The sequence below is a fragment of the Labrus bergylta genome, chromosome 11, assembly GCF_963930695.1.
Source record: "Labrus bergylta chromosome 11, fLabBer1.1, whole genome shotgun sequence".
NCBI lineage: Eukaryota > Metazoa > Chordata > Actinopteri > Labriformes > Labridae > Labrus > Labrus bergylta.
This window is the reverse complement of record NC_089205.1, coordinates 9,114,072-9,141,985: the sequence shown is the minus strand read 5'-3', so window position 1 is coordinate 9,141,985 and position 27,914 is coordinate 9,114,072. Positions and strand designations below refer to the sequence as shown.

Genomic DNA, 27,914 nt, shown 5'->3' with positions numbered 1-27,914 from the left:
ACAAAGCCAGCAGCACGTTGTTAAATATCATTGAGCTCTGACTTTAACCTTTCAGGTGAAAGGAAAACTCTTTTTTCCAGTGGACTTCTTATTAAACTGGTTAAGCTGGTGGTGACGTGTGGACTTCTGTAGACCTCCTTCATGCAGCAGTATTTAATTTAATTTACCCCGATTGACTGGGTATGTAAACCCATTTAAACTGCTTCATCATGCCTGAAATGAAACCTCCCCTAGACAGTTTCTCTCAACAACATCAGGTTCTCTCCCAGAAGTCAGGGAAGTGAGTCACCGAGTGAGGTGTGATGCACCATTTCAGGAGCTCAAGCTAACACTACCTCACTGCGTCATACAGGTCTTCCCACCTCTATATGATTGCTCAATGTTTAATGTGGCAGCCATACAAGTGGGATTTCCCACTTGTATTGTGAATTCAGCCTCCTTGTCATCCACACTTATAGCCTGTGTTGCATACAACGGGTACTTCAGCTTACATGACAATAACAAGAACAGTATCAGACTTTTCCAAGTATAGTTGAATGTCCTCTGCCAAAGTGTGTGTGGATATTTGTCTGGCTTAATGCAGCTCAGCCTGCGGTATATCTGCAGCCTATCTGATGATCACTTCGTGTGTGTGTGTGTGTGTGTGTGTGTGTGTGTGTGACATTCCCACAGTAGCTTCCCTTTAATACAACAACCACTAGCCACATTAAAGACATTTAATGGAACATTAAACCCACTGCACTAATGAAGACCAACCTAGTGTCGCCTGTGTGCTGAGAACTCTCAGTCATTCATATAGTGCAGAACACTTAACATAAAGACGTTGGTCTAGTCCATGCTATGCGTTAAATTATTTAGTGACCCACGATTGATCCATCATGAGCACTTGTCTCTGCAACTGTGGCAAAGAAAGCTGTCTATTAACGGGCAGGACCAGACTCGCTGGTGGAAAGTCGTCTGCCTCTACATGGTGGGCAGAGAAAGTAGATTAGAGGCAGAGGAGCCGCCATGGAGCTTACGATGTGAATGAGGGTAAAATGAACGGAGGTTAATTGGCAAAAATGATAGACGACAGCAAGATATTGTCAGTCAAAGAAAAGACGATAGATGAAGCTTAAAAATACGAGAAACTAACCTGGGTAAATATATTAATCCTACACTTTACTTTTTTTAGGGGCATTGTTTATTCTAAAAGGAGCAATATGTAGTTCCGACACCTAGTGTTTAAAATGGGTACTAAAGTCTAAATTCAAAACATTGTAGAGAGCTGTCTCCCCCAGCCCCCTCTCTGTCTGCATCGGTCTGTAAACCTTTCTGTATTCTAACCTCTCTCCATTTTTCAAAAGCATCTCCAATATTGATCCTAGTTTGAGAGCGTTTCTGCTCGAGGAGCTTATTAGAAACATGCAAAGACTTTTGAGGTCGGGTACAATCACTTCCATCACTACAACACCTGTTGGTTTGACCTGATAACTGCTCTCATATCTGGCAAACCGAGGGGCGTCCAAAATGGCCGTGTGGGGTTACCTTAAAACCGCCTACCTTCTCTTGTCCAAACAAATCCAGAGCGTTCAGGACCAGAATCTAAAGTTAGAAGGAGGACATACTGGCTGCTGCATTGTTGTCAGAGAAGCCAGCACTTCAACATAGCATGTTTCCTTGATGTCTGATCATATAGTAAGGTCACTTTATCATTTCACTCAGTACACATCTTACTGATTGGACCTTTAAGTTATTCAGTAATTGCTATGTATCATTATGTGATTGTTGTATCTGTTTAGGTTACTGTCCATCTTTGGCTTACAAGGCAGAAGAGCTCCTCACTGACGCTGACTCATTCATCACACTTTGTCTTGAGAAGATTTCTGTCTTTCCTCAAACACTTGGGAGACTTCACCATGGAAGCAGGTTTAGCTTTTATGTGTCTGGTGTTTGGATAGCAGTTGGCGGTGTGTGTATGTTTGTGTGAGTGTGATAGAGAACACCAGAAAGAAAGTCTCTCGGAGGGGATTTGAAGCTTCTACCTCCAACACGTGGTTGCCAACAGATTCTTTTCCTGTGTAAACGGAGACACGGAGTCCGCAGAGTGCTGCCCGTCTTCAGCTCGGAGCAGGAAGTCATCTGGACAAATGGGTCTGTTATTGACTGGCCCTGTACCTTGGACGACTAGACTCTTCGATCTGCTTTTTGTAAAGTCTTCTCTTTACTTCACAAAGGATGAAAGGATAATGGTTTACATGTTTTTAATCTTAATGCTGCCTGCTTCTTTTATGCTGTTGTGTTGTCATCAAAGTCCAGAGCCACTGTGTGCAAGGAGAAATAAGGGAGAGAAAGTGACAACATAATAACACATTTTTATTTATTTAAAAGAGACAGCAGCTGAAATTAAGCTGAGCTGCACATCTCACAACGCTATTTAACAGGTGTCCCAGGCTGACATCATTCATGGTGAAAGTTAGAATAAAAGATCTCCTTTAACATGTTAATATAGTCTTTTTCCTCGTCAAGTTTCCTGATCATTGTCTCTGTCCCTAAACTCAACCCCCATGCTTCTTGTTTTGGGGTCAGTGTGCATTTTTCGTACAGTGTGTGCTCCAGTGTTAATAATGCTTGTGTTAATGTATGCATAACTTGGCATGAAACACTCTTCAAGAGGAAGTGTGCAAGCAGTGACAGGAATGCTGTGTGTGCATTAGCTGGGGGGGAGCAGGGGGTAAGAAGTTAAAGGAAGGCTTTCTTGTCTCCCCCGGGAGAAAGATGAGAGGGTACAGGTAAAGAGCGGAGGAGAGAGGAAGACAGACTGCTCGGGTGTGGTACCGTGATGTAACAACACTTATCATAATATCAGTTTATGTTAATGTCAGAAAGGCACTTTTACTTCTTCCACTGACTCTAACATTGAATACTGAACGGCCATTAGAGAAATGTATTTGGGCGCACTCACACTGCTCCAGGACTAACTGGGCCTGAGCACGGTTATCTCTTGAACATAACATAATGCATACCTTCACTTGATCATGGGGTGTGCCAAGTTTACAGAACTCAAAAATTATGAATACAAATTAAAGGGTCAAATCCGTGTCTGCACAGAGGGAAACTTTAACTATGATTGTTTTTAAATGCAACAAAAGACACATTTCCAAAGGACTGCTATTTAGTTCAACTCTCTGACTGGCTGAATGCTTATGAGGGAGAACGGTGTGTTTGTGTGTCAGTGTGTGTGTGCGTGTGTGTGTGTGTGTGTGTGTGTGTGTCCACATGTCCACATTTATTTCCTCAGTCTGTGAGAGTGGGAGGTTTTGTCCTGCTTGGGAAAGTCTTTGAGCGTGCTCCACAATAAGCCCTCCCCTCACTCCCTCCCTCACTCTATCTTTCCCTCTCCTTCCTCCTCCCTCCAGCAGCTGTTTTCCTGCCTTAGCTGGGAACTGAAGCCAGACTGTTTCCCCTTCAATCTTTGCGTCACAAGCAGGAACTCACCGACTTACCGACGCGCACACACACAAACAAACACACTCTCTCTCTTTTTTTTACTTATTCTCTTCTGTCTCTGCTCTGTCCCACACTCGTCTGGCTGTTGACTGCACACTGACCTCATTTTCGACCACAGACTGACGAGCAAGTATTCCCACTCTTCTGCTTGGCTGCCATTATAGCGTGTTCGCGTTGCTGTGTGAGAGCCGCCTGACAGTTGGGGAAAAATGCGTTCATGGTAAGAAGTTTTCTTCCCACCTCTGAGACCACTTCAGTGTTTTGACGTCTTGTTTCTGCTCCTTCCAGTGTGGGATATTCTCTCAGGTTTCTTGTCTCTATGTTGGCAAGTCTGCTGCTGAACTCATCCTGTGCTGACCATTTCCTAAAGTAGTTGAAACCTCCTGATTTCTGCGTGCTCCAGAGAGCAGTCTTGGTATGAATTATATCGAACTTGCAGGGTCTCCAAAATGAAATGTGGTGTGTTGTAAAAGTTGAGGTTTTCGCTGAAGCTGTCACCGTATCTATTGTTTTTTGATTGATTGGTGCATATTGGTAGTAAGGAAGTGGCATTTAAATTCATCTCTTGTCTGATTGTTACTTTCTCTTTGTTTTGGTCGGCTCATCAAACGATGTAGCTAACTTCAGGGACTGTACCGTACCATGTCTGTAGCTGTTAGCGTGAGACCGTCAGTGTAGCGTTTTAACACGTGAGCTAGCGAGGGGCAGGAGGCCGACGCATGATTTAAGACTTAGGTTGTGTTACAGTGCTGATACACCAGGCCAGTTCATTCCCAGCTTGTATTTACACTTGGCATAAGCAGTCATCATCTGATTGTGCCGGGGTGTAAACAAAGGGGTCATGAAAGCAGAAACAAAAGTCTGATTGTCCGGCAGATTTTAAGCCACTTTTGACACATTAGAAGTGTTTCCATTCGAGTGTTTGGGGGTAAATAAACTCGTCTAATTTCATAGTAGCGCTGTGTTTCCTTCAGGAGTCGGTGGTTAAGATTGGAGCCTGATTTATGTTTTATTTTGAAAACTGTTCTTAATTTATCAAGGATAAAAAACTGCTTTTTTCTCTTCCTGAAATTCTCTGGAAATTTTCAGCAGACTGCCCCTGAAATCCCCCTGATCTGATTGTTCACACATGAACCTCACAGCAGGGGCGGGGGGGGTCTCCTGAGGCAACCAATGACGTAACAACTCATGCAGCTCCTCTTGAAAAAAATCTTGAATATTTCTGGAGTTTTATGGAAGTGTGAAAGCAGGAATATCAGTTGTTGTGAGTTTTTCAGCTGGCATGGAAATCAAACTTTACTACAGGGATAATGCTGACAATAAAAGGAGATCGGAGATATCTGAAATATGGAGATCGATGAGCCACATGCATCTCTTGTTGTACTTTTTGCTACTCTAATCTAGTGATGGGCGATATATCGTGAAGCTCGATTCGATCGATATTTAATTAATGCTTGATACGGAAAAGGGAATATTGATTTTATTTTTTAAACTACTTCAGAGTTTTCTCACAAGAACAACATCACAAGCAGAATAGTACATTCATGGAAACATGTCTGAGGGGGATTTTCTTCCTGAAGTCCGGACACTTTAGTCTGTGAGTTGGGTCTAAAGCACTCGTGGGAAGACTTGTGTCACCATTGGATCAATGAGTGGAGATTTCATCAAGTAGTCTCACTATTGTCTGGAACATGTCAAACTCCCTCTGTGTGGAGGGGCTTGAGCAAACCCAAAATAAATAATGCAGACAAAGACTGGCTGATGAATCACAATGCCTTCCATCTATTTTAAAGTGGAGCTTTAAGACACTTAAAAGCATCTCCTCCCAGCCCCCTCCTGTATGTCATGTTCCTCTGCAACATGAAACAGCTATTAGTTATTAAGGTAGCCCAAGCATGGCATTTTCAAGCTTTGTAAATGTTGTTCACTGATGGCCTATCAGTTTGATCTTTGAGTAAGAGCTTAACTACATACGCACAAGCTCGTGCAAATGTTGTCATGGCTCCCAGCCGGCGTGCTGATAAGAGTGTCTGGGTGTGTTTAAGTGGCTGATAATTCAAAGTCCCTGCATTACCAGGGCTGTGTTTGTTTGCCCCAAAGTGCTGCGTGTGGGTATATGTCTGAGTTTGTGCTCGGGGTCGGGGCTGCTTGTGCTGACAGTGGCTGTGCTAACAATGTTTGATATGTTAACAATGGTTGTCACTGTACCAGACGCCGTGTTCACGTCATTGCATCCCTTGACTAAGATTAAAAGTGTGTGCTGTAGATTCTGGTCTCCGATTTTTTTTTTTTTTTCCTCGTTTCTCCTCCACTCAGAGAAGAAGCTGATCACTGTGCTCACGCTCAGATCTCTGAGAGGTGTTGGAGAAGATGGCACATATGAATGTCAGGCTTCCTTACACTACTGTCACCAAGTCTCTTCTCCCTCCTTTCACTTGCGTGTCCTTTACTTCTTGCCCTTTAATTCTTTCACAAACAATCCTCATCAACTTTGACCTTTCTCACAGCTGCAACTTTTTTTTATTTTTTCACTTAACTATTTTACTCTCTACAGTGAAAGCAACATACTTTCTGTTGCCATGCATCAGGGCCCATGGTAATTAATAAAACAACTATAATTCTTAGAATTCTCTGTGTCAATCCAAAATCAATGCAGGGCAACTTCCTCCTAAGTTTTTTAAGCTCATAGAAAATGTTAGGACTGTTGCATCCCTATAACAAGCTTGAATGCAGTTGTTGACATGATAGCAGGAGTGGATAAACAGTCTGTTGTGTAGGTGTATGAGATATCCAGATGCTCACTGATGGGTATCTGTCTGTTTTAAATTTTTTAAGAGTGCTGAAATGATCTTAACACCAACTGATGGTTCATTTCTCATTTATGAACCACTGTGTCCCAATATCAGGATGAAGATGCAATGCTTATATCAGACCGTGTGTGTCCCAATGTTTGTCCTGTCTGACGATGTTGCAGATGACGGGTTCAGTCAGTTACATCAGTTGTGTGTGTGTGTGTGTGTGTGTGTGTGTGTGTGTGTGTGTGTAAAGGCTGTTTGCCTCGGAGGGTGCACAAAGTCCTGCTGGTCAAGAACTAGGGTGAAGTTGATTTCTTGTTTGATGAACACCAGCTGGAAATGTCTTTATCATGTCAGCAGCTCCATGTGGACGGCTTCAAAAAACAGTTTCTTCTTTTTTTTTTTTTTTTAAAGACAGGCTGTTGGGATTGATCCTCTGCCTCTCTTTCTTCCTCCTCAAAACACAATTTGTAATCTGCAATAACGAATGCAGCCAGAATTGACCAATCTCATGTTTGTCCCTTATTTAAAACCATAGACTGTAAATATGAATGTTTGAAGCCTGAGTGACGTCACCCATCTGTTCCTGCAGGGGGCACTGGAGTCCCATCGATGGCGGTCTCAATGCTGGAAATACTGTCTCAGTCTAACTTTCAGTCAACCTAACGACAGGCTGAGAGCTGGAGCTGAGGCAGGTTTTAAGTCTCTTGACAAACCGTTACACCGCGCCCACCTGTCAATAAGGTCAGCTACACGGCTTATTGTGAATAACTCTTATCCTTCATCAAATCAAAACGGATGAGTCATCAAAACATTCCCCCCCCCGTACAGTGTGTGTCGATCGAGACATGAGCTAATCAGAACTATTTGGTTTTTTGAACCAGGCTGTAAACATGTTAATCTCTGCTGTAAAAACAGGCTTTTAAGAATGGGTGTGTTTGTGACTTTCTGTGCTTCTGCAGCCAGCCTCTAGTGGACACTCGAGGAACTGCAGGGTTTTACACTTCCTCATCGGCTTCATTTTTCTACACTGGAGGTTGCCGCTTTTTCAAACCAGTTATGTCCTTTGAAATTCTGCTGTGATATTTTAATCTTGCGTGATACCGAGGCAAAGTGTGGAACATTTGGTTTCCTGAAACTATAAACAAGCCTAACACACTCACACATTATGTAAAACTGTGAAAGTAATCATACAGTTGGACTACAGCTATATAAGAGCGGGCTATAAGTGCTTGGATACGTTATACCAGATTGACTGACTCCAAATTTGGAAGTGTGTGTTCTTGGCTTGGCGGCTGCAGACATCTGTTTACGTCATTTTTTTTTCAATTTGAAATGTATTATCCAATATGAATCTGCAGGGCGGATCTACAACACAAGTGACTCTCTCATACTTTTCCCTCTCTGATCCCCATGAATCACTCCTCCCTGCCTCCTAATCGTTTGATCCCGCGTGAACAATCTCCAGCAGAGTGTCTGCACGTGAACAGCCTCATATTTGTCATGTATGTTGCACGTACAAGTTAGAAAATGTCATCAGAGTGCTCGATAGCCTCTGTGATTAGTCTCTGCCAATGACTGCTTAAGACGGTGTGATAAACATTCCTGTCATTTGTCACTAAACGGCCTTGTGCGTCAAGCCTGCTGGTGTAAGTTCATTAATATGGAAATGCAGCGCTTGTCACTCTTCATGGCTTTTGGTCAGGAGGAGGTAGTGTTCTGTAAATGACTTCTTCTGGCAGCAGGTGTGTGTATGTTGTGTCCTCGGCCTTGTGCATTATTGCCCATTTATCACGTTGGCATTCATTAGATTTCTATGTTGAACTCAAGTCCCCTCTCACCTCAACAATTCAGAGTCTGTTTACTTTATGACATTCAAACCAGTGCCAACCAAAGGTGTTCCTCTTTGGCTGGTTGTCAAAGTGATTTGTTGGCACATGTTTATGATAGCATTTTAAACACCTAAATGTTTTTTACTTTTTATGGCGTCAGAATAGTCGTACAGTTTCAGGGCTCAGAAGGAATTATTACTTAAAGGTCACATATCCTCCTCCTCTTCAACCAGTTTAAATAAGTCTCAGAGCTCCCCAAAACATGTGTGAAGTTTCTTGTTCTAAATCCACTCTGATCCTGTATTTGATCACGTCACCCACCTGGGGGAGGGGCTACTGCCCTTTGTGATGTCATGAAGGGAAACCTCCAAACGGCCTGTTTGAGCACACATTTTCTGAAATGTGGAGCAGGCAAAAGACGGAGAGGATGGACTTTTCTCAAAATTGGGGGATTTGTAAGGAGACTAGGGACACATATTAGAGTTAGAGGAACATGGTGAAGTGGATTTAGCATCATATGGGAACTGAGACACTGTGTGTCTTCAATAAGTTTGATAATGAGACTTGGAACAGAATGAATATACACAGGGATGCATGTAATGTCTTAAGGAAATATCAGCAGGCTTGGTAAGGATTTGTGAATATCTGCAACGTACGATGCTATTCAGTATTAGAATAAAGATATGTAGCATGCATGTTAGCCCCTTAACCCAACTGTCCACAATTTCAGAGTTAGTTTGTTCGTCCTCTCCACAAAACTTTTGTCTTCAGGGTAATGGATTACAGGCTCAGAGGCCACACAGGATATGCGTGGTGCACAAGCTGTCTCGGCATGTCAAGCCCAACTAACCCCTGCTGTTGTGGACTGAACACTGCAGCCAGAGCGAGCATTTCCTACCTGCAGCGTCGGGCAGTGCATCAAATAATATTCATCTGTTATTCTTGTGCCATGTTCTTTAATGTCGTACAGACTTTGTCTGAATGTGGCTGCCTGCAACTTTGAAACTTTTAACAAATTGTATTTTCTAAGTTCAAAATGTACAAATCCTATCTGTTTTGATTCCTTTAGCTCTGCATTTTTAAGCACCCTGTCTCTCTTCCGCTGGTGGGTCAGACCCAGTTTACTGTACTTGTACTGTACTTTCCCTGGAAGAACCATGTGGAGTCTTTTCCCGAGAAACTATAGGGGAGGGAGACAAAACATCGGAGGGGTTGCATATAGAAAAGAGAGCTGGAGGGAGAAGGTCGGTACTATACATTTTAAACTGCTTCTTTGCTTTCCAACATTCACGGAAACTCTCCCCATGGGTTTGGAGTAGCTTAGGGCCATCTCAGCACGTTCCAGTTATGTTTCGTGATTGCATCACATTTGTAAGGTAGAGTTCATACTATATGAATGTATTCAGTTGAAGTCATGACGTTTCTGCAGATCCCATCTCAGTCTGTGTTCATTGTTCATTATTGGAGGATTGCTAGATAGAACGTATCCAAAATGGCTGCTCACCTCAAATCCTGTTGTCAAATGTGCAACGCTTCACCGTAGAAATGGGCAAATGTGATGCATAGAGGTATGGCATCAACGGTGCTGGCCTCCCTCCAGAGCTGCAGAGATAGAGAGAGGGTAGTCAACAGCTGTCTGTTACAAAACAAATGGCTGATTGGGCGGTCTGTGACGAAGACAAATCTGTTATTACTGTGTAATGTTGATAGATCTCATCATCACAGATTGTTGGCCGTCAGTGGCACTATCATCATTTCACAGAGAGCTAGCTCACATGTGAAGCCCGCTGTGATCTCTTTGTAAATGACTGTGACGGTTTCAACAAGTTAAAAAACAAAAAGATTAAGATTCATTCTCACTCAGGGGATCTCAGATGTGTGTTTGTGCACACTCCAGACTTTCAACTGAAGACACGAAATAGTTCTCCTGAGTGAGGAGAAGTTTGTCCTTCATTTCCTCTTCTCTGTCTTTTCCCCTTCTCTCTGCAGCTCTGGAGGGAAGCCAGACTCATTGATGCCATACCTCTGCCCAGGGTTCGAATTACACACCGATTTTCTGGGGGAGCCCTATTTCCCCCGGTGTGCACCACGACATTAGACCGCCGCCTCTCCCTCTCACTACAGTCCATTCCAATACTGCGCCAACTCAATGACGAGGCGCTCAGGTGGTCGCGTTAATCTAGTAATTCGCAGCCACAGTAGGAATGGACACAGGATTGTGTTGATTAGTGGAGACAGATGTCTGGAAAAATGGACTGCAATATGTAGATAAACACAAAACTTTTAAATATTTTTCATTCCAGGAACCTTAATGTATGGAAAATAGAATATCACTTAAAAGTTATCAGACGTAAACGTCTCGGGGAGCTGGTGTCCATTTCAGGGGAACCGACCCCCTTACTGTGAACTCTGCCTCTGTTTCTGCTGCTGTCTGTGCTTGATGTTTATGAGAAGCAACTCTTTTATTTATCACGGTTTTTGGACTCGAGACGCCATAATAAATGGATGAAGTTACAGTTTTAACTTCATTAATATTTGGCAATCAGACTTTTTTCGTATCATTGGACTTTAACCTTAATATTTAGATTTAATCATTGTCATTTCCACATCATTCCCAACCTGTATGTATAGCTATTTTTACATTTATTTCTTGTGTATGCAGTCCTTTAATTACCTGCACAGAGATTGCAGCCGACGCCTGCAGACAGTCCAAGCACCGATCTTAAGTTGTAAACGTCACTACTCGCTCAAAGTGAATTCTCCTGATTATATCCTGCTGCGTTCTCACATCAGCTCACTCTGACTTTCTGTTGCAAAAAGGGGTCTGGCAGAAGAAAGTCCGGGTAAAGACCGAATGAAAAATGTGTCTGTGTGCGTTTACACATATCAGAGTTTCAGGAGTTTTCTGCAGGCGTGAAAGCTCTTAATGAAAATCGGTAGCTCGTGTGGCCCTTACGTCTCTAAAGTGTTGTGTGAAGTATAAAGTGTGTTGAACACTTTGAGTCTGCAAGTAAAATCATGCTTTTATTTTCTGTGTGTTTAGGAGCGTGGTTCCTCCTGGCTGAAGACGTGTCCTACAGAATCTTACCACCCAGGGTCCACTGAGTCGCCACTGCGCCCATGAGGTAACCTCAGGACCTGCGCCCCCCTCATTACCACCCTCGGTCCATCCATCTCCCTCCCCTCTGTCCCTTCCTCCCTCGGACCCACCAACCATGGGCCAGAAGATCTCTGGCAGTATCAAATCAGTGGATGTACGTGGGGAGCCCTCCTATCGCCCAGTACGCCGCGAACTGCGGGGTCCTGATTTCTGTCGGCCCCCCAGGTTGGACTTGCTGTTGGACATGCCGTCTGCCAGCCCAGAGACGCAGCTCCGCCACGCCTGGAACCCTGACGACCGGTCACTCAATGTCTTTGTTAAGGAGGACGACAAGCTAACGTTTCACAGACACCCAGTGGCGCAGAGCACAGACTGTATCCGCGGGAAGGTGGGCTACACCAGGGGCCTCCACGTTTGGAGAATTCACTGGCCAGCCAGACAGCGAGGCACACATGCGGTCGTGGGCGTGGGCACAGCTGAAGCACCATTACACTCAGTGGGCTACACGGCACTAGTGGGCTCGGACTCTGAGTCTTGGGGCTGGGACCTGGGTCGAAACAGACTCTATCACGATGGAAAGAACCGCCCAGTTTCCACATCTGCACCCACATACCCCTGTTTCCTGGAGCCAGATGAGTCGTTTGTGCTCCCAGACTCGCTGGCAGTTATACTAGACATGGACGAAGGGACTCTGAGCTTCATGGTAGACGGACAGTATCTGGGAGTAGCTTTTAGAGGGCTGAAAGGAAAGAGGCTGTATCCCATCGTCAGTGCCGTGTGGGGGCACTGTGAGGTATCGATTCGCTACGTCAACGGACTAGATCGTAAGTAGCACGCACACAATACTTTTCTCTCTTTTGGAGCTTTGAAATGATTCAAACATTGTTAAATAGCAGTATGAAGCAAAACAAAACATACAAGGTGAATGGTGTTTTTCCACCTGATAGCCTAGAAAAAGCTAAGCTAGTAGTCATCAATGTGTTCCCCCCCAAAAACAATCGGACACCTAGTGTTTAAAATGGGTACTGCAGTCCAAATTCAAAACACTGTAGAGCTTGGCCTCCCCCCGCCCCATCCTCTCTAGAGTCGATGCTCACACAGGTTGCCATGTGGTGGACACTGAAGCTTCAGTGTTTATCCAGCTCTGCATCGGTCTGTAAACCTTTCTGTGTTCTAACCTCTCTCCATTTTTCAAAAGCATCTCCAATATTGATCCTAGTTTGAGCACGTTTCTGCTCGTGGAGCTTATTAGAAACATGCAGAGGCTTTTTAGGCCGGGTACAATCACTTCTATCTGAACCAGTTCTCTTGCCCGCTTCCATCGCTGCAACACCTGTTGGTTTGACCTGATAACTGCTCTCATGTCTGGCAAACCGAGAGGTGTCCGAAACGGCCTTGTGGGGGTGCCTTAGAGCCGCCTACCTTCTCTGGTCCAAACAAATCCAGAGCATTCAGGACCAGAATCTAAAGTTAGAAGGGGGAGATACTGGCTGCTGCATTGTTGTCAGAGAAGCCAGCACTTCAACATAGCATGTTTCCTTAATGTCTGATCATATAGTAAGATCACTTTATCATTTCACTCACTACACATCTTACTGATTGGTCCTTTAAATGAATGTTTGATCCGACAGTCTAAGTTTGTCGCACTTGTTCCTTTTTACAATCGGTCGGCAGCTTTTTAAAGATATTTTGACTTGTTTTCTGAAAGCGTGTTAAGTGTGACTGATAGTAAATCTGCACGCAAATTTTGTGAGTTTTATATAGAAGTGTAATAATTTCACCAAATGTCAAGAAGTCAAAGCCTCATTTACTTAATCATCTTTGGAATATGAAGATTAGTGCCTGTTTTAGCACCACTGTCAGCATCTGCTTCACTTCAGGAATGTGGAGACGTGGATGTGGTGTGGGTAATCTATCGGAGAAGAAATGTTATGTTTATGTATGAAACTCTGGATAAGCTTTATATTTAGATGTGCTCATTAAAGCTGCAAAGGCCCAGGGTGGGATGTGTGCTGTTTCAAGTTTGAGTGACAAAAACCAGGGAAGGACCCGAGGGATGGAAAGAGACACAAAAAGATGGGATCCAGGAGAGACGAGTAGTCACCCACTGTGGTCTGTGGTCGGTTATCTTTCTCGTGGTTATATGACAAAATGATGATTTGAAGATCGACCGAGAGCAGTCAGTTGTGACAATCCTACAACTCATCGGTATATGTTCAATTACTGAATAATATGTGTGACACTTAAGGAATCTTTAAAAGCTACATCCTGGTAAATACTTCTGTCTTTGCTCTTCAAACACACTCAGGATTTAACGCTTCAGGCGAGACTGAGACGGCTTTACCAGCAGATTTGTCATTTTTTCTTCAGAGAGCACCGACTATGGATATGATGTGCTCAATTTCTGTCTGCACTGATCTATAAAAAGCCCCCGATGAGAAGGACTGCGGCTTTGTTTACCAATAGGAAGCAGCTTAAACATGCCCGTGGTGTACTATTTCCAGTCTGATTCCTTCTATCGCTTTTTAGCACTCTCTCTCTCAAGTCCTCAGAAAGTCTTTCTCAAACTTCCACATTGTCGGAGGGCAAACAAGAACACTGTATTCAATTCTCTGGTATAAATAGAATATCTGTTTCCCAACCAGTGTCCTCGCGTCCCCTCTCTCGATGCTTCTCTCTGCCCTACTCCTCTTTTTTTTTTTTGTTAAATGTCATCGTTCCAGCTAGTAGTCATCTCCATCCAGTCTGCCCCTAACGATTGTGTAATAGCCCTCTATCCTCCCTCCCGCTCCAGTCTGAATGATGCACAAAGACGTAAAGCAGGCTGGAGGCGGCGCCGACAGTGAGGCATGGACACCATGTCCGTGGCTGCGAGCCATATGTGTTTGTGTGTGTGTCCGTGTGTGTGTGTGTGTGTGTGTGTGTGTGTGTGTGTGTGTGTGTTTGTGGGCTGGAGGACAGCAGCCAGTAGAGGAGGATTCTGGAAGATGTCCCAGTGTGCCTCTGAGCTCAGCGTCTGGTCTTGCTTAGTGGGAAGCGTCAGGTTAGGTGTGTGTGTGTGTGTTTGTGTGTGTGTGTTAAGCAGCTTAAATGCTCATAATTTAGATGTGCATCAGCTCAACACTCAATTTCTCATATTCTTGCATGCAAAATGGTACAATATAAAAAGATTCTGTCTTGCACTTGGAAGCAAGTGGGGCAGCAAAATGTGTCCTAGAGAAACTCTAGACAACTTTTAAACCAAAAAAAAAATTATATTAAGCAATGTTTTTTTTCTCAATCACAAATTTAGGGGAGCTGGTTGCACATTGGTTTGTGCGCGCACCCCATGTATGGAGGCTGGTCCTCCAAGCGGGCGGCCCAGGTTCGAATCCCACCTGTGGCTCCTTTCCCGCATTTCATTCCCTATTCTCTCTCCCTGATTTCCGACTCTATCCACTGTCCTAACTCTCCATTAAAGGCCAAAAAGCCCCCAAAAAAATCTAAAAAAAGAAAAATCTAATTTAAACACCTTTTACCTTCAAGGAATAATAGCTAGTGCTGCTGATTATAGCCCTCTTCACACTGCCGTTTCAAGCCATAATATTCACACTCCCATGACGTTCCTCCTTCAATCTGAGGGCGCACACACACTAGCACTCCCATACAGTCCTTAAGCAGAATTATGGAAAAAACCTTTAACAAGGTTCTAGACTAATCACAGATTGTGAATAGTCCCTCACTCTTTGTTTGCCTTTCTTCTGTTTCATTGTTGATATCAAATGATAAACTGCTCGTGCATCAATCATTGTGATATTCATCTCGCCTTTCAAACATTCATATCTTCCTCCGGTTGATGCAGCCGGTATCCGTTGAGTTTTGAAGCAATGAAAGTTCAAAGAGCTTGTGTTGTGAGAGAATGCACGCGAGAGATCAGTGAGTCACATCAGGCACGAGGCTCACATTTCCATGCTGGAATAAAGCGAAGGACCCAAACATCAATATGTATGCTTTGAGATGGCAACCCCCCCCCCCCCTCCCCCCCCCCCCCTCCCCCCACCACCACCACCACCCTCACCCTATTCCCAGATCCTGCCTCTGTGCATCTTCTTACTGCCAATCGAAGAGCATTCACTTCCTGGTTTTCCTGATCTTTCCCTTCGTCTCCCTCCTGCTTACACTCAATTTCTGACTCGCTGGTAAAAGATAAGTCTCCTCATACTTTGTCCTCACCGTCCATTCTCTTAATCCCCCGCCTTAACACAGTCCTCTCTGACCAGGAGACGCTTGGAAGCAAACCCTACTGCGATGTGATTTTGATCAGTTGGCATATACCCCCGTTTCTCTAAAGTCTCTTCACAGTGCAGTGGGGTTCCTGCCGCATAATGTCCTCCATTCTTCTCTTCCTCTTCATCAAAACAAGCCTCATCACGCAAAAGTAACCGAGCAAGCCTAATGACAACACGCTGATCCAAACCCATTAACACCTTAACAAGTTAGACCGGTGCAGATGAGGCGTTTCACACATAGACACACACACGTAAAAACACGGCTTGCATGCTTCCCCTCCCTTTTTGCAAATGAACCCTATTTGACTCCCTCTCATTGTGTTTTATCTCCTCCCTCCTGTTCTCCCTTTCTACTCCTTCCTTCCTCCCTCCTCGTGCTAACAACACTAATCCTTCCTTTCTGTCTTTACACACACCATTGTGGTGGCAGGTTGCCGTGGAGACTGTTAAGCTGACTTCTCCATGGATGGTTGGGTTGGTGGTTAATTGTTGACCAGGCAGCTTGCTCACTACTTTGCGCGCTTGCCCTATGCAGATGGGATGTCTGATGTGAGTGCGTCCTCAGTGTCCACAAAGTTTGTTGATGTATTCGAGTGAAATTGCTCTAACAAAAAAACACAGATTGTATTACAGTCTCAATATTCCTGTATGCTCAGCCTGTTTTTCCTAAGCAGAGAAAGAGAGCTGCAGGACTATAGGGACAGACTGACGGCAGTTTGTGCACGACTCACTCGCCTTGTTGTGAGGTAATAGGAAAACGGATATAATCAGAGGAAGGAATCACTACATCAGTGAGCCAATTGGTTTCCACTCTGGAGAGGACGATTCAATTTGGACACCTGCATTTCAAATCAGACACAGTTTGCTCACCTTCCTCCTCGCTCCAGTTTTCTTCCATATCTCAAAAGTCATTGATCTAATTCTGTCCGTCCCTGATTCCCCTCCCCCTTTTTCTCTCCTTTGACCTCTTGGTGAAAGGGAGCTGGCAGTGCATTTGCACCTTAAGGGCGGTGTATGTAAGACACATAACACCTGTCATCCTCAAACTGGGTCAGTATATGCTAATCTATTAGATAGACATCACTGGGAGTCTGTCCCTCTGTATGCTTACACTGAATTGGAGCAAATGTGCCAAAATGATGGACTTATCTAACCCCTATTTTAAAGTGGGACATCACTTGGTTGGCACTTATGGTGAATGGATGTATATGCTTAGCTCATACACAAAAATGCATCATGAGAAAGTGGAGGAAACGGGCGGGGAACTGTCCGTCTCACCTCAGTGAGGGCAGACTCACTGACGCACAGCCATCCTAAAACTTTACCTCTCCTTCCTCCACTTTGTTCTCAGTTAAGTGTGAGGTAGGTGTGTGTGTGTGTGTGTGCGCGCCTGCCAGCCTGCCAGGCCTCTGTAATCCAACAGCGCATCAGGCGTTCACTCATCCTTAACCACACTTTCCCACACTCCATCTCCTCTTTAGTGTGCAATAAATCTGTCAGGAAAAGGAGTCTCTGGACATCACAAAAAAGTGCTTGAAAAGGAAAGGGAGAGCTCTCACATGACAGACTGGAGGGAGGAGGAAGAATGAGCAAACAGGCTCCACTGTGCAGCTCTGCTTAGCTCTGATGCTTCCAGCTAATTAGCATAGATCGAATATTTAACCTGCCTCATCGAACCAAAGACACGCTGGCTGCTTGAAATAGACACTTGCGAGAATCAGAATATGGACCTAAAGAATCATAGATTGTAAATATTCATACGTAAAGTTAGCAGTGCAACTCAAATACTCCTTGACTCTGTACTAGCTCGATATGAGGCCACTTCACAGAGGAACATTTGTGTTTATAATGGATCTATAAGCCGGTGTATTCTCGACAAACACAACTTATGGTTGAGGTCCATTGTTGCCTGCAACATGACGTTAAAGGCTTTATATGCAATTTTTTGATCCAGCAGATGTCACCCTTGAGCACCAGCATGCTAATGCTAGCGATCTTTATTATGCTCGTATCTTCTCACTGCATGTAAATTTACAGTAGATGACCGTGTTCTAGCAACGCTTACGTGACATTCAAATAAGCAGTGAGTACAGTATGTTATTCTTCTTTTATCTAATCCCTCAATTAAACAACTTTTATACGCAATATATATGAGGTATGAGCCGGCTGTCCTGGCGACATCAACAAAGTGAAGATAGGACTCGGAAAGCATCACAGACAGTGGGACTCGGGTGTTAACACCCATTGTAGACAGTCATGATAGAGTTATTTTCAGAGTATATACTTGATTTCTATTACATTTAAGTATGTCGAATCACATATAAAGCCTTCAAAGTCATCAACTAAACTCATCTCCTTGCACAAAAACAGAATGGATGTATGTTAAGTGATGGTAAACAGTGTTATCTTATTGGATGTATGAATGATGTAAGAAAGCAGAAAATCAGGAATCTCCTGTCGGGTTCTCATTCCTGCAGAACTAGTGCTTTTTAATCACCTTCCTGCAGCGTTGTCAGTTAACTTACCAGTTGCCGGACTGTCTGTGCTCGTCACATCTGCGTGACAGGATCAATGTCGCCAAAGGCAACCCTTGCCATGGAGACCAGCTCTGTGCCAGCAGGGATTGGCTGGTGTTCAGCAAGTTTGTATCATCATCACGTCATCAGCGCCACGAGAGTGCTGTGATGACACGGTGTGGCGGTGTCCATCTTTCTGCTGCGAGTCCTCAAAATGAATGAAAGTGTTGAAGTGAGAGATAGAGGCAGGTAGAGCACCCTGAGAGGTAGACGTTAAATGTAATAATAACTTCATTATTCTTTAAGTACACCACCATAAGGCGGCCCTATGGGGCCAGTGACAAACCCACAAATTGACCCAATAAGACACATCATACACCTTACCAAAGTCAAAACCTAGGGATGTGTTATTAAAGTACAAACTACATGATTAAACAAAGATCAGCTCAAAACGTATTCTACAAAAACAACACTGAGAGGCACAGCAGTCCACTCTTAACACCGCTTCCCTCTTGAACTCATGATGCAATCAGGTACTCGGGATGTTCCCAATTTCCGAGTTGGGAAGTCGTTCTTCCGACTTAAGTGTGTTTTCAGTTCAGAAAGTCTGAATGTTCTAACAGACAGCGTGGATGCAATGTGAAGATGTGAGGAATGTCTCTGTTACAAGATATATTTGAGCTAAAAGTTGATGTGAATTATTAAAAAGTATCTTAACATTAACAAAAAATATTTTGGCAGCAAATTTCTTAATGAGTTTCCGAGTTGTTGTTTGGACTCGAGCAGGCGTTCATGTGCATTTTGCAACTCGGAAACTTGTTTTTCCAATGAGTCCGACATCACATGAATGCAGCGTCAGCATCAGGCTTTTTGAGCACTGAGGCCAGGTGCACCATGTTAGGTGATCGGTAGCTTCACCTGGGCAGAGCTTGAGACAACAGGAAGGTGAGCAGGGACGAACAGCACAGGGAAACATTCAGCCGTAACAACTCGTAGGCAACAAAACAACCCAAACAACACGGCCAGGCAACCCCACGCTTTAGTGACTATGGAGTGAATCAAGAGGACAAGAGGTAGAAATGATGGACCCACACACCAGAGAACGGACAGAATCTAGAGCTGAAACATGATATCTAAAGAAAAAGAAATGAATGAGTTAAAGCAGAATAAATGTGCATATAGAAATTATTTATTCACTAATTTCTATGAAAGTCAGTCTGATGGCGGCAGAAGTAAATACATTTTAACACTCCACAGTTGGCATATGTAAGATAAATCTGTTTAGCTTATATCTTAGTGCACCATTCCCTCCGTAGAAGTTGTTTCTTTTTCACGTAATGAGACAGAACGTGCAGCTGTCTCCTTGTTTTGAGTTCGCCCGTGATCCCAGCTGTCTGCACTGTATTTAACATTAGCTTCAGCGACGCAGGCAGCACTTACAAATCCTCGCACAAACACAGCATGTAACACATGGTGCGGCTGTGACTTTACACTCCCAGCGCTGTGACATCATGTAACAGCAGTGTGAGAAGCTTGTTACTATGGAAACTACCTATATGCGGGGGCTGTGCTGGTTAGAGTAGACTGATTGATGGGTGTTGTTAGGCCCAGCGTAAAGTAAATCCATCCTGAAGAAGGGGTTGGGGGGGGGGGGCTTCATTCCACAGAGTCTCCCCGTGCACCCAGAGTGTGTGATCCCAGTTCTCTATTCACGAGAGTTCAGGCGGTCACAAGGTGCCGGATAAATGGAGACGTGATTTTACTACCAGTTTCTCTAGAATTAGTGTGTAATCTTTTTAAGCTGCAGAGCCAAAGCGTGGACTTTCCTCTGCCCCGTAATGAGCTGTTGCAGAGATGTGATGCTGTGAAGCCGTCTCAGTGCACACATCACTGCACATTTCTGCATTCAGTCTGAGCCCCTTCGACATGTCTCTCTGATTCGAGCACTTCCCATGTTGATGTATCTACAGATGAAGCCACTCTTGTCCCCAAGGTGCTCTTACAAAGCCTTTTCATGACGCACATGGCAGTCCAATAAATTGAGATAGCCATACTCTATTTCTTTGCACGTTGTCAGCTGCTGTTCACGGGCGGATTTCATTATTTCCACTCGCCGCTGTTTCAAAAGGTCAAAGAGGAATGCGCTGAGATGTGCTTGCAAAAGTTTAACTTCAGATAACGGCAGAAAACAACGAGGAGCCGATTAAGCGCTAAAAAGTGCATCATGATGGATTCTAATGGGGACACAGAGTAATGAATTCTGTACCGATCTGCTTTTAATTAGGATTCTGATGTACGCCAAGTCGCTGTTTACTCCATTCTTGTTCAATCCTCACCTCAGATGTGTGTGCGCGTGCGCGTGTGTTGCAGTGGTCATACAGCCAACCGGGCAGCAGTTCATGCCTGAGGTCTCTCTAAAGGCGTGACTCTGTCTCCATGCAGATCTGATACAGGATTCCATGTATGATTTCTTATTTGTTCAGCAGAGGGGGGCTAGTTTTGTGGTAATGTGGTGCACATTTTTTAGACTGTAAAGGCTTAATCAGTCACAGAGGACGCCTGGGTGGATTGGTGTGCTAAACTCCTTCATCTGCAGAAGGAATGTATGGTGCAATGATGGACAGCATTAAAAAAAAATATATATATGCAGCACTATGCATGTGAACGCTGTGGCCTTCATGGAGCTGAGGCAGCTTTTATTCATTAAACATATTAATATAACACATTCAGGGTCTTTGCCCCGAAGAAGAGCTGATTGTCAAAACACCAACTCCATCAATAAGTCAGAGAATCAAGGCCAGCGGGCGTAATCGCTGCCTTTTGAATATCAATACAAAGAGTCACATTGAGCATGCAGCTCAAGTGAAGAAACTTTTCTTTTTGACCTCTTGTCTGTGGACGAGTGTGTGTGGTGGTATGTGTGTGTTTAAATGAACCCTGCTCGTGTCCTTCACACCGTGTGCGACTGGACTCTGAGCAGCAGGAAGTCAGCCCTGCCAGATGGTGCGTCCAGGTGGAGCAGCTTGACATCTGTAAGGGACAGCAGTTAGAAGTCCGTCTCTTCTCTGACACACAGACATTATTTAGCTTCACACTCTTTGGACGGGGGAGTCGCCTCGTTCTACTGGCATATATTTAAAATAGTGATGACATGTTTGTGTGTAAATGATTTCATACCTGCTGCTTCTTTCTGCTTGTTGTAAATATACACCCAGAAATCAACCGTTACAATAAGGGGTGGGGGAAAGCAAAACAAAAAAAGGTAACAATATTCTAAGTGGCTTTCTTATATTAAAACATGGATGCCGTGTACCAATGTTTTTGTCAGTGTGATTGTTGGGAAGTGGGTTCAGACAAAAAGTGAAACGTAGTTCTTTTGGATTAAAGCGCCTGTGAGGAGCTTCTTGGATGATCTTGTCCCAAGCTGTAACCTCAGGTGTTGAAGCCTAAGAGAAGTGCCAAAAAAACTGCAATTCCTCGAGTGTCCACTAGAGGCTGGCTGCAGAAGAACAGGAAGTCACACCCATTCCAAAAAGCCTGTTTTTACAGCAGAGATTAACATGTTTACAGCCTGGTTCAAAAAAACAAATAGGTCTGATTAGCTCATGTCTTGATCAGCTCACACTGTACGGGGGGTGAATGTTTTGATGACTTATCAGTTTTGATTTGATGAAGGATAAGAGTTATTCACAATAAGCCGTGTAGCTGACCTGATTGACAGGTGGGCGCGGTGTAACGGTTTGTCAGGAGGTTTAAAACCCACCTCAGCTCCAGCTCTCAGCCTGTCTTTAGGTTAGACTGAAAGTTAGACTGAGACAGCATTTCCAGCACGGAGACCGCCATCGATGGGACTCCAGCGCCCCCTGCAGGAACAGACGGGTGACATCACTCAGGCTTCATCTGTTAATATTAACAGTCTATGATTCATACATACCCAAGTGGTGTTTTCTCATCAAAAGAATCCCACCAGGCTTCCTTTTAATAGTCAAACATTAACTGATTTTATGACAGGGAAAATGTCAACAAAGGCTGTTAGAAAATTGTGTTGTTAATCGCCCCGTCTGACAGCGACCTGACAGACCTTGTTGGTCTTGTTGGCTTTTATAGGTTACATGGAGGCATCAATATTATTGTCTTTGCTACTGACAGTAAGGTTGAGGAATCTTTACTTTCATGGTTAACGTTATCTCTATTTATGTTTCTTTACAAAACAGTAGAATCTGAATCGGGGTCTGGATTTGTAGTACCTTTGTGGTCCGAGATGAGTTGACCGATCAAGTATCAGCCGGCTTTGAAAGTTGTTACAGCCACATATTTTTCTTTTTCACAGGGCTGTCATTCACCAAAGACATAAATACAAACAGAGGCAGGCTGCTTTGAAATCTTTTTTCTTTGGGTAAATGAGAAAATGATTTCAGGGACTGATGCAAGCTTCTGCAACGACCTTCAAAGTCTGAATCAATGAACATGAAGTTAGCGAGTTACTCATTCACGACATTGCAAAGTGTCCTCTCTCAGTACCCCTGTTGTCCACTTTCACTCCTCCCGTTCATGATAGATTGAAGAAACAAAGGCTCTAAATGGAGAAATCAAACCGGAGTCTGAGTTTCTGGATCGTTAAAAGCAAAGCCGTTATGAATTGGTGAAAATGAGAGTCGTTCTTAGTATTTCCAAATCCTGTTCGGTGATTTCTACGGCCCAACCGACATAACATTTTGGGGCTGGTATCGATGTTAGTGAGCGAAAAAAAATAGGATACCGATATATGGGCCGATATCTTCAATAGATCTATCTTTTCGGTCTGTAGAGATACATAAATATAGATTAAAACATTTATTGTGTTGATCCCTCAAATGCAGTTATCAAACACTTGTGGACCACTCGGGAGAGTGATGATGTTTGTTGTAATCCATATAGCACCCTCTGCTGCTGAAAGAGAACTGCTAGTGTAAAACAATGAAGCTCAAATGAAATGCTTGTGACTGGGGAAAAAATCTAGAAATATCAGACATAAAATTAGCCCATACCGATAGTCACTGGATACGCTAATATCGGCCAATATTTTGGTTGGCTGATATATTGATGTGGCTCTAGATTGATTTCCTCACTACTTAAATACAAAGCAGCCAAAACTGACTTGGGTCATCTTTTGCACATGGAAACTTGGACTTACATTTTTTGTCTTTTGTCCCCTCACAGCGGAGCCTCTCCCCCTCATGGACCTCTGCAGACGAGTAGCTCGCCTGGCTCTGGGCAGAGAGCGCATCCATCACATCGACACACTCCCGCTGCCGCAGACTCTCAAGAACTACCTCCAGTATCAGTGACCCCCCCACACACACACACACACACACACACACACACACACACACACACACACACACACACACACACACACACACATAATCTGAGGCCCACATGTTCTTAATATGACCAGGCTCCAAACTGAACCAAGTCCCAACTTCTGGAGGATGAGGATGAGGACTTTGACTACATTCAGGTGTTGAAGGCTGCGCTGCTGTTTACAACATTTGAGGGGTTTCCATTCGTTTTTGTTTTTTTAAACTTTAGTTTTGTTGTTGTTGCTGACTGCTGTCTTTCTCCTGGACAGAAGAGTAAAGGATCTGAAGAATGGAAAAAAGAAGAACACTAAAAAAATCTGTTTCCTGCTACTCACGTGTATTAAGTGTACAAGTCAAATTCATGTCCTCACTATGGAAGGCCTTATCTGCTGTGGTTTTGGCTGAAGGTTTACCCTCACAGCTTTTCTGCACAGGCTATATGGAAGCCTCCTGGCAAACATGTTGGTATTTATATTTATATTCCCAACAACACACTCCACACTCTGTGGAGATGCAACAATCCCTCCAAGGCATGAGGGAGAGAGGTACCAGGAGAGAGAGGAGGGGAAAGTCCACATGCTGGTCTATTTTAGTGAGTGTTTACACAGTGTTGCTCACATGGATTACATATATACAGTGTGTGTGTGTGTTTTTCAGGAGTGTACAGAAACAAAGCCTTGACTGTGTCAAGTCAGAACACAGCTCACTGACAAGCTGGCAGTTACCACCTACAGGCTGAAAAACGACTCCAGTCTGATGTGAACTCTCTCTCTCTCTTTTCTCTCTCGCCCTCTCTCTCTTTGTCTGATTTAAGCTTCCGTCATAATCCACGCTCCTGTAACACTCACAGAGATCGATCCCGAGGTGAAGCCATGTCTGTGACTGCTTATGTGCCTGCTCAATGAAAACATGAAAAAAAAGCACATGGCACTTCTGTCATTATCAGGATAACCCCCCCCCCCCCCCCCCGAAAGTTTTAAATGCTGCTTTTCTATCTTTTTCTTCCACCGTCGTACGTTCATTTGGGGTTCATTTTTTATCTCTGATTTACTTTTTAAGATGACAGTCTTACGATGAGATTTTTTTTTTTTTTTTTTTAAATGTTCCTTTTCTCCCTCTGGGGTTTGAGGTGTATCTGTGGGATGGACAGGAAGTCTCACAGGTACAGCTGGAGAATGTGCTGCCATGACTCTTCTAAATGTGAATAAGAATAAACTCGGCTGAACTTGCACTGCTTCGCTTTCTGTTTTTCTTTGCTTTATAATCATTTATGGAACTGTTGGTTTGGACCAGAACTGTGAAGTCTTAATGACTTGTTTTCTTAAAGGAAGAATGTGTCTTTTTTTATCCAGTAGATGTTGCCCTTGAGCACCAGCATTAAACCAAAACAAACTGCTGTTTGGCCACACCTCCTCCATACTGAAGCCTCCGCCCTCCTCCAGAGACACACCTGCAACACCCCTCCACTCATGTTCACACAGAGGAGTTGTCAATTAGAACGCACCATAATTAAGCATTAAGTGGCGGACTATATTGTCCTCGTCTTGAGCGGCAATCACCTGTGTCCTGCATTGTTGTGTTAGCATGCTAATGTTAGCGCTCTGTAGTTAGCTCGTAGCTTCACATTGCATGTAAACTGACACAGAATGAGCGTGATCTAAAAACTTTCACTAACATCCAAATAATCAGAGAGTATGTTCTTCTTCTCTCTAGTCCTTGACTAAAACAGCTTTTATACACAAGGGGAGGAGCCGGTCGTCCCGTCCATGTAAACACGGCGCTAACAACAACACAGCCAGCGGGACTCGAGCTTCTCACTCATTGTAGACAGTCATGACTCAGAGACACATTTACACAGGATAGACTTGATTTCTGATATATTAATGTGTAACATGTCTCACATTCTTCCTTGAAGCTTTGGATATGTCGTAGCATTTTATTCTTTATCTCTGGACTTTGGAGGATACAGCTACCCTATTGACGGACATTTGTCCATTGTTGAGTAATGTGGCTCGCACTGATGTCTGCAGCCGATGTGTGTCTGTTGTGTCTCCTCAGTTTATTGCTGACAATCTCGTTTACTGAACAGCTGGACAAACTGATGTGGGCAGTGTGGTAAGTCTCACACCATCTCTAGGAAAGATCAGCAACATGCAGTCTGAGAGACATGTTCAGGTGACATTTAAAGAGGAGGGAGGTGTTACTGACAACATCTTAAATACATCACGTATGTAGCTAATTAAAAAAAAAAAACAGACGGAGAACACACTGAAATCTGCAATCAAATTGTTTCAAACATTGGTACCTTGATTTTCACAATCAATGCATCTCTGCTTTTCTCCTCCTACTGTCAGGATATGTTAGGGTTATATGACTCAAGCTGTAAACATTAGCATGCCAGGCTCATGAGCATAACAAGCCGAAATCCGGTGTTATTTCTTAAAGGGTCCTGTCATTTTCTTGTGTGTGATGAGTTACATCATATTGTATTAAAAGTATAAACATTGAATGAAAACTCAAACCGCTGTGTTGACATCTAAGTGTGTAAGAAGAAGTAACGTTTAGACGACGTACTGTGTCATGATAACGATGTTAACCAGCTCTGCCCTGAGTTAGCCTATTAACAATGCTCTTTAAGTGGAGTCCTCTGTCTTTAACAGGATTTCCTGCACATGTAGCATTACTTTTGTGTTCAGGATGCTATAAGCTACTATGAGAAGTTTTAAGGTGTTCATGGGGGCGGGGTTTGTGTGGTGGGAGTGTCGTATGAAGCAGCAGTGACCTCCTCAGTACATTCAGGCATCTCTGCTCGTCAACATAGAGGGAGAGTAACTGTATGTGTTAGCATGTCAAAAGCCCAGTTAGCAACGTTAGCACTCGCACAAGTAGTAACAATATTAAAGGGCCCATATCATGCTTTTTCTGGTTTTATATGCTCTTTAGTGTGTTTTCCAAGTGTCCTGTGCATGTTTAGGCACATCTATGTGCAAAAATTCAAAGTCCGCGGAAACGCGGCTTCTCCTACATCCTCCTGTTAGCTGCAGCATTAGCCGCATGTAACGCTCGGTTCTAGCCCCCTTCGATAAAAACTTGTCAGTGTGACGTCTTTTCAGTGTGAGATCACTGATCTAAGCCCATTGGCTCGTTGTGGCAAGCCCTGCAGCTCATGTTGCACGCCCATTAACTTCTGTAGCACGGCCACGATATACCATAGCCTGCGGTAGCACAGTAGTGCTAAGGTGCTAATGTTTATGCTCCCCTCGGACGGAGCCAGTGGCTGCATTCCCAATATGGTAAAAGAGGCGGGACATTTCTGAGAACCGTGCTGAGCAACTGACCAATAACGACAGAGCGGATCGGCAGACCAATCAGAGCAGACTTGGCCCACGTGGGGTCTAACAGTGGGGGCTCAACAGAGTGTAGCTGACAGACTCAAAGCGGAGAGGGAGCAAGGAGGAGCAGTACATGAAAACAGACACTTTTTTCAGACTTTAGCTATTGTGAACGTACAAAAGTAGATACATAGATTAAATATACGAACCCCAAAAAGGGCTTAATATGGGCTCTTTAATTTTATCTCATTTTATTTATAGGCGCCCTTAAACACAGGTAACAGGTCACCTTACAAAGAACCCTATGGACTTTAGTTGCCACAGCAACCAAGACAGAAACGCCCAGGCTCTGTATGTGCAAGCTTCAGGTCATCACAACGCTGATAATTACCCACCACATGGGCCCTGCTGGCCCCCATAACTCAACCCTGTAGACCGACGGGCGGCAAGAGCCAGGACATCACCGGGGTCGTCAAGTGATAAGTATTCATTCTGAATGCCTGAAACCACTGCCAGGGGGTAGGTGACTGACGTAGTGTGAATAATCTCGTCCATACGCGCTCACTTCTCAAAAACATCTTTGTCCACCTTTATGACATCACAAAGGGCAGTAACCCCTCCCCCAGGTGGGTGACACTCCCACAGCTAGGTGTTTGTTCTGCCCTCTGAGTCTGCCTTCTCACCGTAAACAATAGGACATGGAGCGAGAAAGCCCGAGACACCCAAGCCCTTCCAGAGAGGGGGCGTGGTCAGACACAGCTCATTTACATAATTAAAGGTACAGACACAGAAACAGCCTGTTCTGAGCAGGGCTGAAATAGAGGGGTTTATAGACCATCAAATACAGGATCAGAGTGGATTTAGAACAAGAAACTTCACAGACATGTTTTGGGGAGCTCTGAGACTGATTTAAACTGGTTGAAGAGGAGGAGGATATGTGACCTGAAAACAAAGCTAACACTAGCAAGCTACAACTAAGAGTCTCTGTTAACAAGTCATCATTTCAGCTTTGTAAAATATTTCTGGAGGACATTGAATTTCAAACGGTCTGAACTGGAGCTGCTGCTTGGTGTGTCGCTCTCTTTTGCCTCTGGGCCTGATTTAAAGATATGAGAACATTTTTCATGACGATTACTTTTTCATCGCTGTTATCATTGAACATAACAAAAACTACAAAAGTCTGCTGTGATTGAACTCTGCTGCTGTCAAAGACAGCGGCCGGACGCTGCGTGGTTCTGCT

General features: G+C 44.0%; 1 protein-coding gene across 3 annotated transcripts in view; it reads left to right on the top strand.

Moving 5' to 3' along the window:
- LOC109986251 (SPRY domain-containing SOCS box protein 4) overlaps positions 1–24,573 on the top strand; it is a 40,180-nt gene extending 15,607 nt beyond the window's left edge. For 2 of the 3 annotated variants that reach the window (XM_020636817.3, XM_029277896.2), the window contains 2 exons: positions 11,160–12,040; positions 23,200–24,573. In XM_020636817.3, coding sequence (XP_020492473.1) covers positions 11,332–12,040; positions 23,200–23,327 — 837 coding nt within the window. In that variant the 5' untranslated portion in view covers positions 11,160–11,331 and the 3' untranslated portion in view covers positions 23,328–24,573. Of the gene's footprint in view, positions 1–3,395; positions 3,710–11,159; positions 12,041–23,199 lie in introns of those variants that run through there. The other variant, XM_020636818.3, reaches the window with a different exon arrangement.
- The last annotated feature ends 3,341 nt before the right edge of the window (positions 24,574–27,914 follow it).